The following is a 16352-nucleotide window of genomic DNA, read 5'->3' as shown; positions in this document are numbered from 1 at the left end:
CATTTTAAAATATAATGGATAATGTTTTTTCCCTTTGTCTTGTTTCCTGAGTTTTGAGAAGACCACTGGGGAAGTAAGAAATTTCAAACAGTGCTGTTGTTGTATTATGACCAACTGTAGGGGATAATTAATCTGTTGTCAAGATTTTAATAGAAATTTCATATCATAACATCTAAAGGACTTCAGTCTCATGAGAAGAAATACAGTTCTTCCTTTTTTTCTGAATTTTGTGAAAGTTAGAAAAATATTTCTGTAGCCAATATCTGATATTTGTCCCCTTCTTATTCTCTGTACTATATCATAATATATCTATCATTGTGATAAACATATGTACTAAAGTGGGAAAATAAACTAAAAAATAACACTTTTTTACAGTGGTACAGTTGAAAAAGTCATTCAGCAAGAACTTAAAAAACGAAGTAAAGAATTTAAGTGCACAAAGAAGGACAATATTTAATCCACAGCTGCATGAAATACATGGTTTCAGTAACCTCAATGATATTTTAGCATGCATAGTAACAAAGGGATACAATTTGCCTGTGGAGCTCCCTGCCACTGCAATTACCTAATTACGTGAGCTTGCTAATTTAGTCATGCTGTCTGTCCACTGACATTTTGAAGTTGTATTATCTGTGAAATAATTACCTTACTAAAACCACTGAGACCTCATTTGCTCCTCACCAAACATTACAATGACAAAAATTAATTTAAAGTTTGATTTTTTTTTTTTGTTGTTGTTTGTTTTTCAGAGCTGTGTGTGCAAAGGTAAAAGTCCCTGCTTTTGTGATAGCATAAAAGGCAGTAAGGTAAGGACAAGTACATTATTCCTGGTTTATTCTGGTGTTTATTGCACTAAAGATGTATTTAATTCAAACATTTGTGTTTGGGTAGTAACAGGATATATAAGGCTGGCTGAAATATTTTGTGCTTGTGTATTTAGAGAGACCTGTAGTAGTATACTCAGGACATATATCATTACAGGTAAAAATATTTTGATCTCATTTGATAAGATGCTACAGCTCCAGCACCAAACAAGTAGGATTTGAGATGCAGCTGAACAATGGAGATGGCAAAGCTGAGTGCTCATTTTGCAGTATGCTCCATGTGAAATGTTTGTTTATAGCTGCAAACCATCAATGCATTATTTCAGCTGATACAGTGAAGGAATTTATTGATTTCTTATGTGGTGGGATGCTGGCCTTTTAAAAGGATTACATTACCTTACAAAATACCCATTAAAATAACATACGTTGTTTAATTAAGAAGGCTTTTAGATTTTATTTGTTTTAATGCATTAGTTTTTACAGCATTTCATGATGTTTGAAAGCCAACAGGAGAGCAACTCTCTGAAGCACGAGGTCCCTTTCACAAACTCCTAACAAATGCTGGCAGATGCCATCACCCTAGCAGCACCTCTCCTGTTACAAATTCTATAATGCTACCAGAAGTGTCACGTTCAGTGCTTCCTTCTTTCCACCTTTGGACCTTGTCCCTCTCCCCCTAATTCCTTTTCCAGTTCCTAAAGGAAAGCTGCATCCACTCAGATCACACAGATAAACCCTGCAGTCCAACCCAGGTGATGAGTTTCTGGGTCCTAATCACAAGCAGTTCACTGGCAGAGACTGAACAGCATGAAGTCCATGGAAAGTAAGGTCACAGCTCTGGCTGTTGCCAGTAGCAGCTTGGCAGAGACTTGGGGTGGCTTTTAGACAAACCTGAATTACAGAAATGCCAAAAATTCTTTCAAACTCCTGCTTGTAGCTGGAAGAACAACTGATTCACAAATGAAAGGGCCATTATTAAGGAGGTCGTGGCTTTAAGTCAGGCTGTGGACACAGTAATTGTGATACTAAACCTTATCAGTAGATTCCAGATGTCTTTATAAGCTTAGGGCTGTGATTTATCTCACTGTTGACATCTGGCTGGTAAAGAATTACAATTTTCCTCCTATACTTTTATCAACAAGAAAAAAATGTTATATTACACCACAGTAAACACTGCTAGATGTGCCTTTAGGAAGCTGCATTTCAGTGGTGGAGAAAGGTTCTCTCCAATTAAATATGGTCATTATTAAAATTTATTTTCATAAGTGTGAGAGTACTGATGCCCTTAGAAAAATGTTGGTGTTTATTTTTCATGTTTTTAGTCAGTGTAACCTGACTTTACCCTCACCAGTAAGGTTCTCTCCAATTAAATATGGTCATTATTAAAATTTATTTTCATAAGTGTGAGAGTACTGATGCCCTTAGAAAAATGTTGGTGTTTATTTTTCATGTTTTTAGTCAGTGTAACCTGACTTTACCCTCACCAGTAAGACTGAGACCAAGGGAAAAAGTATTAAAATACAAGCTGCCTGCTAAAGGAGAAATATTAACAAGAACGAACACCCACAACTTGTCTTCATCAGCTCCATGTTAAAGCAGCTGAGCAATTAGGCAAGAGTTAATCATTGTTTACACTGATGGAGTTTTTCACACAGCTTTGGAAAGTGAGGACAATTACATTAATTAACATCCAGTGATAACTGTTCAACGTTAAGAATTTTTCCAACCTGAGAATCTTCCGACCTTCTTGATCTCTCAAGAAGAGTTTGGATAAAATTGCGTGTACTGGAGGGAGGGGAGTGGAGTGGAGTGGAGCTGTCAGGGGGGCTCCGCGCTCCCCCACGGCTTGCAGCAGTCAGAGGGTAACGTGTTCACTGCAGGACTATCAAGGACTTCCTTCGGTTTTGCTGTGAGTTAGTATCACACCCCCTCCAGTGGCACTTCTTGGTATATAGCCTTGCCATTTTTTCACAAAAACCTATGCCTGATTATGGTAAAAATGTCACAGAGACTTCGTAATGCAATACTTATTTTTATTTGTGTTACAATATTCAGGGGTTATGTTATATTCTGTGTATAGATATATTTATGTGTATATATATATTTATGTATGTATATGGATGTATATGGATTGCCAGGAAGCTGAACAGGAGGCAGCAGTGTGCCCAGGTGGCCAAGAAGGCCAATGGCATCCTGGGCTGGCTCAGGAGCAGCGTGGCCAGCAGGTCCAGGGAAGGGATTCTGCCCCTCTGCTCAGCCCTGGTGAGGCCACAGCTTGAGTCCTGTGTCCAGTTCTGGGCCCCTCAGCTCAGGAAGGAGATTGAGGAGATTGAGGTAATCCCTCTGCCAGAGTAGGAGATAAGTATGTAGAAGTTAAGAGGTTCTGAAAGTAATGAATGCCTTAGAAATAACTGATCAAAGGGAGAATTTATGGATATTTTAAGGATATTTTAAGGTATTAGTTGTTTTAAGGATATTTTAAGATATTTTATGGATATTTTAAGTTCTTTATCTTAATGTTTACAGGGTGAAAAAGGCTTTCCTGGTGTTCCAGGTCCCCCTGGTCAGAGAGGCTTTCCTGGTCCAGAAGGACCTCCAGGGCCACAGGGACCAAAGGTAGGTAGGTGTGTACGTAAGAGTCAGACCTACTTTGCTTGACTGTGGAAGTGAACTATGCCTGGGTAGAGATCTCTGTTTCAGAAAACAAAAGCAAAACTTCAGAGTCTCCTATTTGGTGAGGGATATTGTGTGGTCCCCACTGCAATCAGTGGTGGCAGCTGGTTTGAGCCTTTATTGCCAGTTTTGTGGTGGCCAGGACTGCAGCACCCGGACTGAACTGCCAGAGGCCAGGATTGTGGGTCTAAATAGATTATAGCAGCACAACCTCCCTCAGTTTTGTCATAGCAGGATACTCTGGTATCTGTGCAGATAGCTGAGTAGCTGATACTGAGACAAACACAAAAAACAGATTTAAGAAAATTGGAAGAGAACAATAGATTTTAAGATAAACCTTGGTCTGTTCAGGAAATACCTAGAAATACCATGGAGAAGTTAATTCAGTGACTTGGGCTTTCTTTCCTGTATACTTAAACTGAGGCCAAATATGAATTTTCAATGACTATTCCATCAGCAGAAAAAACAATTCAATTGCTCGTTAAAAATATTTTATTTTTATTTGTCTTGACTCCTGCTGTCATTGATAAATCAGGAAAGTTCAGCCACAGTCACAATACGTGTAGGACCTGCACTGATGTTTCTCCAGGAACGGCTTTTTATAATGTTATTTTGTTCAGGTGTTTTTTCATTATTCTTTCCTGTCTCATTTTTCACAGTACTCTGTGGAGCTGATACTCATGGTAGATCTCATACATGTTGATGAGCCATTTATTTGAACTCACTGAAAAGTGTTTAGTAGAGCATTTCCCTTTTAATAACTAATAATAACTTCTGCCAGAATGGCAAAAAGTAAGGATAATTTATCTGGCAATAACATCTCTGTTAGCCTGAATGCCATCTATTGTAGTATATTCCAGATAGCTTTTCCTATTCAATGCCTGTACATAATCTTAAATGAAATGTTGTCTGGGATTTTGGGAGCTATACAGTTCTCTGTGCTCTCCATTTCCTTTCTGGGAACGAGAAAAGTTTCTTATTATCAATAAAGCTCTAAATGTCTTGAAAGAGTACTAGCAGGTTCTCTCTAGACTGTGCCCTGGCAAGTTTGGCTGTAATCTTTCAGTCATGCTTTGCTTTCCTTAGTGATTGGTACATGCACACAGTTAGCTGATCCTGAGATGATCAACACCCCTGCTTGGGAGCTGGAAGCTCTCCTGAGTACTGGTGAGGCTTCCAGATGTTTCCTCACAGGGAAGCATACCCAGATCTCACAGTTTGAACAGATCCATAGCAACTTTAATATCTTTGTTATCTTTAATATCTTTGTTATCTTTAATATCTTTATTGATGATTGAGATGAGGGGATTGAGTCCATCATCAGCAAATGTGCAGATGACACTAAGCTGGGGGGGAGTGTGGATCAGCTGGAAGGCAGGAGGGCTCTGCAGAGGGACCTGGACAGACCCGAGAGTTGGGCTGATTCCAAGGGGATGAGGTTCAAGAAGGCCAAGTGCCGGGTCCTGCACTTTGGCCACAACAACCCCATGGGGAGCTCCAGGCTGGGCACAGAGTGGCAGAAAGGGAGCTGGGAGTCTGGATTGCCAGGAAGCTGAACAGGAGGCAGCAGTGTGCCCAGGTGGCCAAGAAGGCCAATGGCATCCTGGGCTGGCTCAGGAACAGCGTGGCCAGCAGGTCCAGGGAAGGGATTCTGCCCCTGTGCTCAGCCCTGGTGAGGCCACAGCTTGAGTCCTGTGTCCAGTTCTGGGCCCCTCAGGAAGTTCAGGAAGGAGCTTGAGGTGCTGGAGCAGGTCCAGAGAAGAGCAAGGAGGCTGTGAAGGGATCCAGCACAAGTGCTGTGAGGAAGGGCTGAGGGAGCTGGGGGTGTTGAGGCTGGAGAAGAGGAGGCTCAGGGGAGACCTCATCACTCTCTACAACTCCCTGAAAGGAGGTTGGAGCCAGGGGGGGGGTTGGTCTCTTTTCCCAGGCAACTCTCAGCAAGACAAGAGGGCAGGGTCTCAAGTTGTGCCAGGGGAGGTTTAGGTTGGAGATTAGAAAGAATTTCTTTCTGGAGAGGGTGATCAGGCATTGGAATGGGCTGCCCAGGGAAGGAGTGGATTCTCCGTGTCTGGAGATCTTTCCAAAGAGCCTGGATGTGGCACTGAGTGCCATGGGCTGGGAACCACGGGGGGAGTGGATCAAGGGTTGGACTTGATGATCTCTGAGGTCCCTTCCAACCCAGCCAATTCTATGATTCTATGAACTGCTTTCTCTACATGTTCTGACTGTTTTCTTTTTAGCCTATGGTTAGATGTACCCTGGGCCCTAAACAGTGAAAAGGAGGGCAAGGTGCCAAAATTTATGGAAACTTTATAAATACATGTTTGCTTTAGTGTCTGTAGTAGAGAAGTTATTTATTTGTTTATATAGTTTTATGTGCATGTGATGGTAGTGATATTAAAATACTGCATGTCCTGTTGACCTATACATGTTTTTTTCTCAGTCATATTGAAATTCATTGTTTTCCATCTAGGGTTCTCCAGGGCTTACAGGCTTAGCTGGACCCAAAGGTATACGAGTAAGTATATCTTAAGCAAACTTGAATTTATTAAATGTCATGTTAAATGCCAACTTTGTTCAATAATCCATGAAAAATAAAACCCAAACATTATATAAGATTTTAAAGTATTTTTAAAATTTATGACACAGAATATGCACGTACATTATCTTTTTTTTGAACTTTGCCTTTTTTGTTGCCTCTGATGTACAAGGCTCATGCTGTATGTATTTAGTAGTAGAGAATGCTATGGAAAAGACTAGAATTCCATTGGTAGTTTCTTTGGGTTTTGTTCTGTGGCAAACCCAATCTCTATTGACAGTGCATGAGCTACTATTATGCTTTGTTCACAGTCAGAAGGGTTAAGAAAAATAATGATCTTTTGATAGAATGTTACTTACATTCATTTTTTTAATGCTTGTGGTAAGGAAAACTGCATCATGAGCTATTGCTTAGTATTTGTAATATTATTCCTCTGTTTTTATATCATTAGGGAGTCCCAGGAATACCAGGATTTTCAGGTCCTCCTGGCCTTCCAGTAAGTAAAACCAAAACTGGTTTAACCATTTCTCTCTTATTACAGTGCTCAGTACACAATTATTTTCAGCCCAACGTGCTCACTGTAGCCTCAACATCAGCATTGTCTCTGTCAATTAGCCCAGAGGTAGCATCAGCACTTCTTACTCATTTGTAATGATCTAAGAACACAGCATCAACTGTCAAGTCTTGTGAAACTCTTTCAGTGTTGCTGTCGGGTAATTATGAGAGTGGGAAAACAAAACTTGTGTCTATTTTGCACTTCTTTTTAGGGTGAACCAGGAGCTGTGGGTCCTCCTGGGCGCCCGGGTATTCCAGGATGCAACGGCACAAAGGTACAAGGTTATGGAGCTGTGTCTGTGATGGCCAAAAAGCATTCTGAATTTTTCCCCCCTATGTCAAATAAGTTTGATTTGGTTTGGTTTGGGTCTTTGTCAACTAGGAAAAATTTGAATCTTGAGGCCAGAGAAAGGAAAAGTTCTGCCTTTTTGTATAAGGTAATTGAATAATACCTGTTAATGGCCTTTGCTAAAAAGTTAAGAACAATGTTTGATATTTTGTTAGATGAGACATTTTTTTCATTAAATCCAGAAGACCTTACCAGTTTTGTACAATCTGTCCTTCTGTTGAAATGGGTTATAGAAATATATGTTAATTTTATTTCACCAGTATCTGGATTGCAGTTGGCAATTCCTAAGACTTGAAAGCAATCAAAAAAAGGCTTAATTGTAAGCTACAGGTGTACTAGTTTGTTTCCAGCATTCTGAATGAGAGTCAGAAGAATGCATACTACAGAAATCATATGTTTCTCTTGAAACAGTGTACTGATCTGACACAGATAATAAAGCCTGATTTCTGGGACAGAAGTCATGACCCAGTCAGGCTATTGCTCCTTCTGATAGATGTGGTAGTAATGCAGCCACAATCTTGGTATAACATTAAAAACTTCATTTTTTAAAATCACATTTACTAAAATTGATTCAAATAATAAGCACCAATGTGCATTAATTTTGGGGTTTTTTGTTTTTTTTTTTTTCTTTTTGTTTTTTTCCTGCTTTCAGGGTGATCGAGGTTTTCCAGGTCCTCCAGGTAGAAGAGGTGCTCCAGGTTTTCCAGTAGGTGTCTGTGGAATTCATGGTTGTCTGCATTTCTATCATATACAGCCATTTTCTGGAAGACTCTAAAGTCTCACATTAGCTGGTATTGACAACAGTTGAAAGATATAGGTATCTCATTGCATTAATATGGAAACTGTGTGGTAAAGAAACCAAAAATAAAGGTAATGCTTCATCTGCTGCATGTTGGGCCTCTGCTACTTAGTTAATGTGTGCCTGCAAATTCATTGACTGGTGTTAGGCCTCTAATGTCTCAAGGGATCCGTGTGAAAATTAACCACTCGTATCTCTTAAGGTGTCTTATTTATATTTAATTGATTGCAGCTTCATTTCATACCCAAATATCTTTGAGGATGTGGCAATAAAAAACTGTAATTAAACACAGAAATTCTCCTTATGGCTGCATTGCTTTAACCCTAGGATTGGTTTTTTCCTCTTCAGAACAACATTTATAAAAATAATTTTCTAAACAACAAATGGAAAAAGAATGCTGTCCATCGAGTTCCAGTACCTTCAAGTCTAAACCTCTAAACTTGACTTTTAATTTCCTGCCTCTCCTGAATTTATTGGTTTATTTATTAATTAAGGTCATATACATATATTCTATACATACATATATGTGTATATATATTATATATATTATTAAGGTCAGGCATCAAAGTTGTTCTCCCTTCACTTGCAGAGTTGTAACAGTGAGAATGGACTATTCTTTAACAACTTTAAATTGAAGTCTGGCAACTTAGACATGTATCTGGCTATACACCATGTCCATGAAAATAAATCACTTCAAGAGCACTGAGCTTAGAGAATGCTTAGAACGTGCCACATTGCCATCATATCTTACTTTTTTGTTTTCATATGATCTTCTTCCTAGGGTATCACTGGCATCAAAGGAGAGAAGGTCAGTTATTTACATCACATGACATGAAATATTTATTGGGGACCAAGAGTTTGTATGTTTGCTGCTGGAAATGAGTTCTTAACATCTCCATTCAAGAGAAACAGGTGGTCTGCTTCTTGGAAGTAGCAATCACAAACTTTGGTGCTTCATCTGGTTTAGTTGCCTTTACCCCAAGTTAGAAAACTTCATATAATTATTTTTTCCCCTTTAACCACTGTTCTTGAATGTAATGAATTTTACTCTTTCAAGCACACAAAGAACCAAGCCCAAACAATTTATGGTTTCATGTGGAAAGTTGCAGATTCAGTAGAGAGTATTTTAAAAGGATAAAAAAGCAACCTCCAAATAACTGAAGGTCAGGACTGTGAGTGAGTAACATAGCTGTGTCTGAAATCAAGACTGCTCCTGATGAAGAACTGGAATGCCTGAAAAAGGCATATTCTGTTTTAAAAAATCTTTTTGAAATGTAGAACTATGCACGGGAGACAGCTTCCATTATTATGCAGTTCTGATGTTGCTTATTTCCCTGCAACCTGGATTAGAAGGTTTGTCCCACTACAGAGTTCCACAGCAAAACTTTTTTTATCTTCTTCTGTCTGATTGTTCAGGGTTGCCCTGCTGATGGATACTATCAAGGGTCTGGTGCAAAAGGTGATCCTGGATTACCAGGAGTGCCTGGACTTCAGGTAACTCAGAATTAATTGAGTTTGTGTATATTATGTGTGTGAATTGAAAATTTTTTAATATAATAAATCTTGTTTTATTTTATACTTTGCATAGTTACCAGTAGTTTGATTGGAAGGGACCTACAGTGACCATCTAGTTAGCTGCAAAAATTCCCCATGAAGACTGAATAGATTAGACCAGCTCACCTACTAAGGTGTACTAACAAAGGACCAGCCATATTTTTAAAATGGGTGCTAACAGGAGAAGGCAGAGCAGACATTTCTTTTGATTTGTTACAGTAAATGCACAGCATGAAATTAAAAGAATAGTTTTCTAATTTTCCATGTCTTTTGAAGTATAGAATTCATAGCATTTGGAAAAATTAGAGGCTTATTAGGGCTAGCAGTTCTGTATGGATTATGAGAATGTTCACAGTTACACAGGACATACATCCTCACTTGAGCAGTTTAGTTTTAGAACAGGTATGTTTTCTCATGTTCTCAAAACATATGCCAGCCAGAAAATCAGTGAGAATCATTATACTACTATGTTATCCTGAAAAGGGAAAAATAAATCCAGAGATAGTGCTGCTTCTGTGTTTGTTATTTAGTTCATTGAATTTAGAGATCTGGTTTGCTTAAAATATTGCCAGGAGATTTATTCTTCTTTCTTTTTTCATTTGCAGGGTGTCCAGGGTGCTCAAGGATATCCTGGGGAACCTGGACCACAGGGCCCTCCGGGTGCTTTAGTGAGTATGAGCTTATTTTTTTTACTTGTTCAAGCCTTGATTTTCCCAGAAACCTATGAATTAGTCAGATACAGGAACCTGTCTCTCCAAGACTTGTTTAAGATCTAGAGATATGTATGAGAAATACCTATCGTTTTCCACATGTCTGTTTTTTCTCCAGTTTGTATTATTTTTCAGAAGCATCCTTGGCCATGTAGTCATAAATTTTAGTTTTCAAATAATTACCTGAAAACCCACTTTAAATGCTAATGTGTATAACTGTAAGAAATAGAGGTATTTATATGTTTGCAACTAGACTGCATGGATGTTCTGTCATCCACTCACAACAAATATAAGTTGTAAAGGTGGAAAAAAGAATAAAATAGGAATGTATTAATTGGGCACTTCACCCATATTGGTACTGAAGACTGTAATTTTTTTTAATTGAAGACTTTTTTTTCTTTTTTTTTTTTTTTTTTTTTTTTTTGTAGGGGATGCCAGGGAAAGCAGGACCTCCTGGACCTAAGGTAGTCTCAGATTGGTAATAAAAAAAACCCCTTTGTCTTAAGCAAAACATCAATTAATTCATTTTGTAGGTATGTATAAAGCTTTTAAGAATAACATTTTTTACAGGGTCTTATGGGACTAAAAGTAATAGGAGCCAAAGGAAGAAAGGTAATTGTATAAAGCACTTAAAACATTGTTTGAGTTTTGTTTCTGTTTCCTGCCATTTCTGATACACTGTGGAAGTGTTTGGGGAAGCAAGTACAAAATTTCAATGTATATATGGAAGTCCTTTACTGGAAAATGGAAACATGGCAATTAATGTCTAAGGACAAGTTGCTTTCACATAAGAGCCAGTGGTATAAACTTCCTGATAGAAGGGCAGAAACCTAAGAAGAGCCAGTAGTTAATATTTACTAGCACATAGCATTAATTCTTTTATCTATTTGCATGTTTTTCAAGTGCATATCTAAGCATGTAAACATTGGTATATAAATCTGTAGACTGAGAACTTCCTATTGCCACCATCTTCCCTGTGTCAGCCTTTATGGTGCTAGAAAACCTCCCAGGTTTTGAATAGAACAAAAGCTTTGACAGACCAGTTTTCATGATGTTGAAAGTGTATCAATGGTAGTTTGAAACAATCAAAAGACACTGCTTGTAATTGCTCTGCTTTCCTTTTTTTCATTCAAGGGTGACACTGGATTAACTGGGCCCCCTGGGCCCCCAGGAACTGTTATTGTGACATTGAGTGGACCCGACAACACGACGGTAGAAAAACTGTTAAACATCATATTCAAATAAGCCATTTCACTGAGTTTTACTTTGAGAGGACATTTTCTTCTTCCCTTTTCCAATAGCACGTGCTCTCATACATCCCAGCATTTTCCAGACTTGTTTAGTTAGATACTAAGCTGTTGTTACAGTGTGTGTCTGTACAGCCAGGTGAGCTGAGGTCTGTGTAATCAAAATGCACATCTGCACAATGCCAGTGGAATGCTAAATGCTTACTATGAACCCACCTGCAGTGGATCTCTGAGGCCATGAGAAGTAAATGACTCCTAGCTTCACCAAATCAACAGGGGTTTTCTGAATGGCTATCAAAGTCACAGCTGTGTTGACTTCTTGCTGAAAATACCAGGACTCAGCTACCAGAGTTTCATAAAAAGCTTACAGCTTATTCGTGTACATTTCATAGTTCATTTTCTCATCTTTTTTTGCTGGAACATGAGTAATAATGGAAAGTGTTGGAGAAAGTGTTGGATTGATCTATCATTCTAAATATTGCTTTAAGAATTCAAATTCTTGCAGTTTCTCCTTATACATAAACAGCAGTAGTTGATACACAGTTTTAAAACTTCACATATCAACAGAACAAGTCTTTAACCTGTTCTTGACTCTGCTTTCCTTATTTAATTTGCATCTAATCTATGGTGTTATCAAAACTCTCTCCATTATGTGAATTTTGCATCAAAATTGTGTCGAGGAGGGAAGAGAAAGCTCACAAAAGCAGCAATCAACTTTTAGGCACAGCAGCTTTTCCCTATTTAAATCAAGGGAGCACCTGGAGCACTCCCCAGTCACAGCTGTAGCAGTTTAGCACAGGGAAATGTCATTTTCTCAGGGAGACTGGGCATTAAGGTTAAAAACTCCACTAAACTCCTTAAATAAATAGGTTGGGACATGACTCTAACCAGGTAATAATTAGGCAATCCTAATCACCTGAGGATGTGGCCTGATACATAATTGTACTACACAGCAGGGGAGTCTAATCCTGAGCACACAGAGGCCAGGATCACATCCAGCCTCTGCATGTACATGTCAGAGGTAACTGCAGCACTTGCAATTTGTTGCTGTTTCCGGGGATATTTACTCCATTCCCCTTGCAGCAATTGCAGGTTGGTCCTTTGGGACTCCCTGAGTTCAGAAATGCGTGCAGAGCGAGTTTCTTTTTCCATCATAGACTCAGGCACACTGATACTAAGTTTTTGTTTCTTTTACTCAATTAAGTAAAACTATGTCTGCTTGAAGGAACTTGCTGGTGGTGTGGAATTCCCTCTTTATAAAACTTGAGACTCATGATAAGCACAGAGAAGCCCAGAAGACTGTATTAATTTTTCATTTTCTGTGTAATAGGACTTGAAAGGAGAGAAAGGAGAAAAAGGATCAACAGGACTTCCAGGGCCAATGGGGCTTGCAGTAAGTGGCCAGAAGTAAATTGCTTAAATCCAGATGTTCAGACAGCATCATCTAATAAATGCTACTCTTTAGACTCCAGTATTTGCATGACTTATTCCAGCCTTTAATGAACAGACCTAATTAGTAGGAAATAATAGAGTACCTATTAACAGCATAATAACTGTATTTTTATGCTTTTTAAAGAACAGCAAAATTATGTAAGATATATTTAATTTAGAAAATCTGAGTCTCAAAATATGTGTATTTTGAGGGTGCTTTTGTTACAGGGGCTGGCTGGTGACTCTCAAAGTGAAAAGGGAGACCAAGGAGAACCTGGAGCACAGGTATACACAAAGAATTGAATACATGTGTGTTAGTCTTTTCTGAAAAGCAGTTTTGCACTTGTGTTGCTCACCAGTTTTTGTTTCTGTGCCATTCAGACCAGATTTTCATAGATTTGAAAGCTTTTTCATCCTGGAAACCAGTTCAGAGTGCTGCAAGTAAAAATGTCTATTCTTAGAGACTCAGATACCTTGAGTACACTAAGTAGAGATCAGTTCATGGTGGATGCGCTTATTTCTTTATCTGTAAAGGTTCTACTGTTGAAATTTAGTATAACAAGTGATTTTCTGAACATGTACAGACTTTATAGTGCCAGTGTATATGATGTAGAAGAGAATTAAATACATTGGTTTCACTTAAGGTAGCCAACTTTGTATGCTCAACCAGCAGGTCCATGGAGATGTGAAGAAAGTTATCACAAGATACTCTGTCAAAAGGATAATATGAGGAAAGATAATATGTTTATTTATTAAATAGTGCACATTAAAATACAGTTGACTTGATTATATCTACATTTTGTAGATAATCAAAGCGTATCACTGATTTTTAGTGAACCAAGTTTCCCTAATTTCTGTCTTCCAGAAGAAAGACAGAAAGGAGGTGGCAAGAAAGACACCTGTATTGAGAATTCTGTTTTCATTTGTTTCTGTTTCTCTCCCCATTTCCCTCCTTCCCTTTGCCTTGTGTTTCTGCTGTTTTTAAGAGTTGCTTAACATGTACTGGTGCCACACCAGATATCAGGACCTCAGCAGAAGGCTGTCTGATGTCTTGTGCACCACAGAAAATGGCAGATAACTCGGGTGTGCTGCCTCCTTCCATTTTCACATTTTCATCTACTCTCCCTATTTTCAATACCTTGGAAGTGCACTCCCTGTTCTTTTTCATTAAGTATTTCTCTTGAAGTCCCCATTTCCTATAAAAGTTTCCCTATTGTATTTTCCATGCTCACCATTAGAAGGGCTGCTAGATGCTCTGTGTTGTCATTATACTTGCTTCTGCAAAGACCTCATTTTGCACCAGGCTTTCTACACTGGCTTGGCACTTCATGCTGGTGAAGACTCTGCTCAGCTAATGCACCACTGAAGGAGGAATGCCTAGGAGATACCTTACTCCCTGTTTTGTAGTTTTATAACACTAGTTATGATTAGAAATAATGAACATTTTCAAATTAGCCTTACTGGCTTTTCAGAATTTATCAAGACATAAAATACAGTTACGTGCACAGCATTTAGTTGTTGCACTCTGAATAAAATGACTCTTCTTTTGATTTTCTTCATTTTTTTCATGTTTTTTCTTTGTAGGGTAAACCTGGAAAAGAAGGTCCCCCTGGTCCACCTGGCTTACCGGTAATGAAGGAAGCCTTCTAAACACCCAAGTAGCAGTCATCCCTTGATCATGGTCCTATCTTCCTGTCAAGGCTTTTTCCCATTGCAGGATGTGTTGGAAAATGTTGATTTGCATACACTGTGAAACACTTGTGTACCCACAGCTTAAGCTTGGGACATACCCTGTCCTCATAGATTTATGCAGGAAAGAGAGGCTCAGTTCACAGATGTTGTTTCTTCTGTGTATAAGACCTGTTGCTTGCTGCTGCCTAATGTGAAATAGATCCAAGTTGTGCAAAATTAAATCTGCTGAGTTTAGTTCTGCTCAGTCACATAGAAATTTTTGCATAAGTTATACCTTTTCTTCAGCATAAATCAAGAAGCAAGACGAGTGATTTTTCATCACTGCAATCAAAGGTGTTCTTTTACAAAGAAAAGTTATTGCCAAGGTCACAATCTGAAACAAGATGACTGTAGGTAGTAAAACTGTCATGTTTTCACCATATAATACAATGATGAAATATTAAGGCTTTCAATTTTGGATCTTACTGATGACTGCTAAAATAATAATCCTCCTAACATTGTGTACTGCAGGGACAAAAGGGGGAACAGGGCAGACCAGGACTGGCTGGCAGGCAAGGAGCTAAGGTATTGTCTGATGGTTTTGCTGTTGCTTTTGAGAATGGGGATAATGTATGTTTGGGGGGCTTTATACTATTTTATTTATTGCTGTCTATGCAATAGGTTTTACTTCACCTAAAAGGTGACAAGTAATGATATCACGAAATAAGGAGTGGATCAGCTGAACTAGAATGTGTTTTTGAGTGTCCATCTGTGCCTGCTGATGTGTTGCTGTAGTTTTTGTTGTGTGTCTGAACAGTTGTAAGGAACAGAATGGGGGTGGTGAGAGTCAGGAGGAGTTCTTTTTTAATGTTATGAGCAATTGGCTGAAGTAACAGTGGGTACCAGATGTCATCATGTCAAGCACTGGTTTTAATACACAAACCCATCTCTGTCCTCTGAAGGGGCTGAAAGGACATCCTGGGCCACCTGGAGCTTGTGGTCGAGTAAGTGTAAATTATCTTCATCATATGATTTTTCTAAACCATTTTAATTAAGAATAAGCTAGACTGACTATGAGGCATTAACAGATGATTGAGGCATGGCTTTCTCAAATCCCTGATGGCTGGGGCCTGGTTAAACCTCACTCAGTTCCAGCAATTTTGGCCTGAGTTTGAACTGTCACAGAAGGTTACAGAAATGCACAGGAGTAATTTTCAAACTAGTGTCTAATAAATTACAGAACAGTAAATGTTAATTATAAAATCCTAAGACCTTTTAAAGCAGGAGGTGCTAAGAATGCAGTCTTTCTGTCTAAGCCATGCTTGACTCACCAGTGGCTTTCTTGAAGATCCCTTAAACACATAACAGAAACCTTGTGCTTAAATGGTTCAGAAGAAATAACTTTGTAAGAAGCTAAACCCTTTCTTATATTAACAGAGTGCTAAAAAGCACTGCTTTATAAAAAATCAATTGGAGAAAAATTAAAATTTTGATTTTTAAATGTAAGGATTTTTAGACTCCTTTCAAAATTCATGCTTTAGTAGTCCACATAAGTTTTGTGCCATGTTTATCTGAGGGCACAACACTTACTATACTGATTTGCTAGTATTGTTGCCCATGCAAAATAATCCTGAAAAGAGAAAAAATACTTTACAGCACACTGAATTTTTGTTTTAGTTGTCATTTATAGAAACTTTGGAACATCATAATATTGCACTTTAATGGATGTTAGGTTTTGTAGGAATTAATTTTTAATGCATGTGATTTTTTAGTTGATATATGTCTATTTCTTCATCTGTTTAATTGATTATTTGTCAGAGTAGTCTAAATACTGGTGATGCTGCTTTAAACCAATATAATGGCTGTGATGACTGGAGATTTCTTTCCAGAATATTTTCTATTTTATGCTACCCTAATATTAAGGTTTGGTTCTCCATCTTACACCTTGCCTAAACATTTGCATCTGCAGGCAGAGGAGTTCTCTGGGAGCTGAAGAATCC

At 38.4% G+C, this 16352-nt stretch overlaps 1 protein-coding gene across 1 annotated transcript in view; it reads left to right on the top strand.

The window, feature by feature from the left end:
* COL4A3 (collagen type IV alpha 3 chain) overlaps window positions 1-16352 on the top strand; it is a 58812-nt gene that overhangs the window by 11806 nt on the left and 30654 nt on the right. Inside the window, exons 2-18 of the mRNA XM_030456293.1 lie at window positions 750-806; window positions 3351-3440; window positions 5971-6015; window positions 6488-6532; window positions 6804-6866; window positions 7593-7646; window positions 8521-8547; window positions 9156-9233; window positions 9899-9961; window positions 10432-10467; window positions 10574-10615; window positions 11138-11215; window positions 12581-12643; window positions 12910-12966; window positions 14266-14310; window positions 14884-14937; window positions 15315-15356. Of these exons, the coding sequence (XP_030312153.1) occupies window positions 750-806; window positions 3351-3440; window positions 5971-6015; window positions 6488-6532; window positions 6804-6866; window positions 7593-7646; window positions 8521-8547; window positions 9156-9233; window positions 9899-9961; window positions 10432-10467; window positions 10574-10615; window positions 11138-11215; window positions 12581-12643; window positions 12910-12966; window positions 14266-14310; window positions 14884-14937; window positions 15315-15356 (939 nt within the window). The remainder of the gene's footprint in view (window positions 1-749; window positions 807-3350; window positions 3441-5970; window positions 6016-6487; window positions 6533-6803; window positions 6867-7592; window positions 7647-8520; window positions 8548-9155; window positions 9234-9898; window positions 9962-10431; window positions 10468-10573; window positions 10616-11137; window positions 11216-12580; window positions 12644-12909; window positions 12967-14265; window positions 14311-14883; window positions 14938-15314; window positions 15357-16352) is intronic.

The sequence above is a fragment of the Calypte anna genome, chromosome 9, assembly GCF_003957555.1.
Source record: "Calypte anna isolate BGI_N300 chromosome 9, bCalAnn1_v1.p, whole genome shotgun sequence".
Taxonomy (NCBI): Eukaryota; Metazoa; Chordata; class Aves; order Apodiformes; family Trochilidae; genus Calypte; species Calypte anna.
The sequence above is the reverse complement of the archived record's forward strand: the minus strand, read 5'-3'. Positions and strand labels throughout refer to the sequence as shown.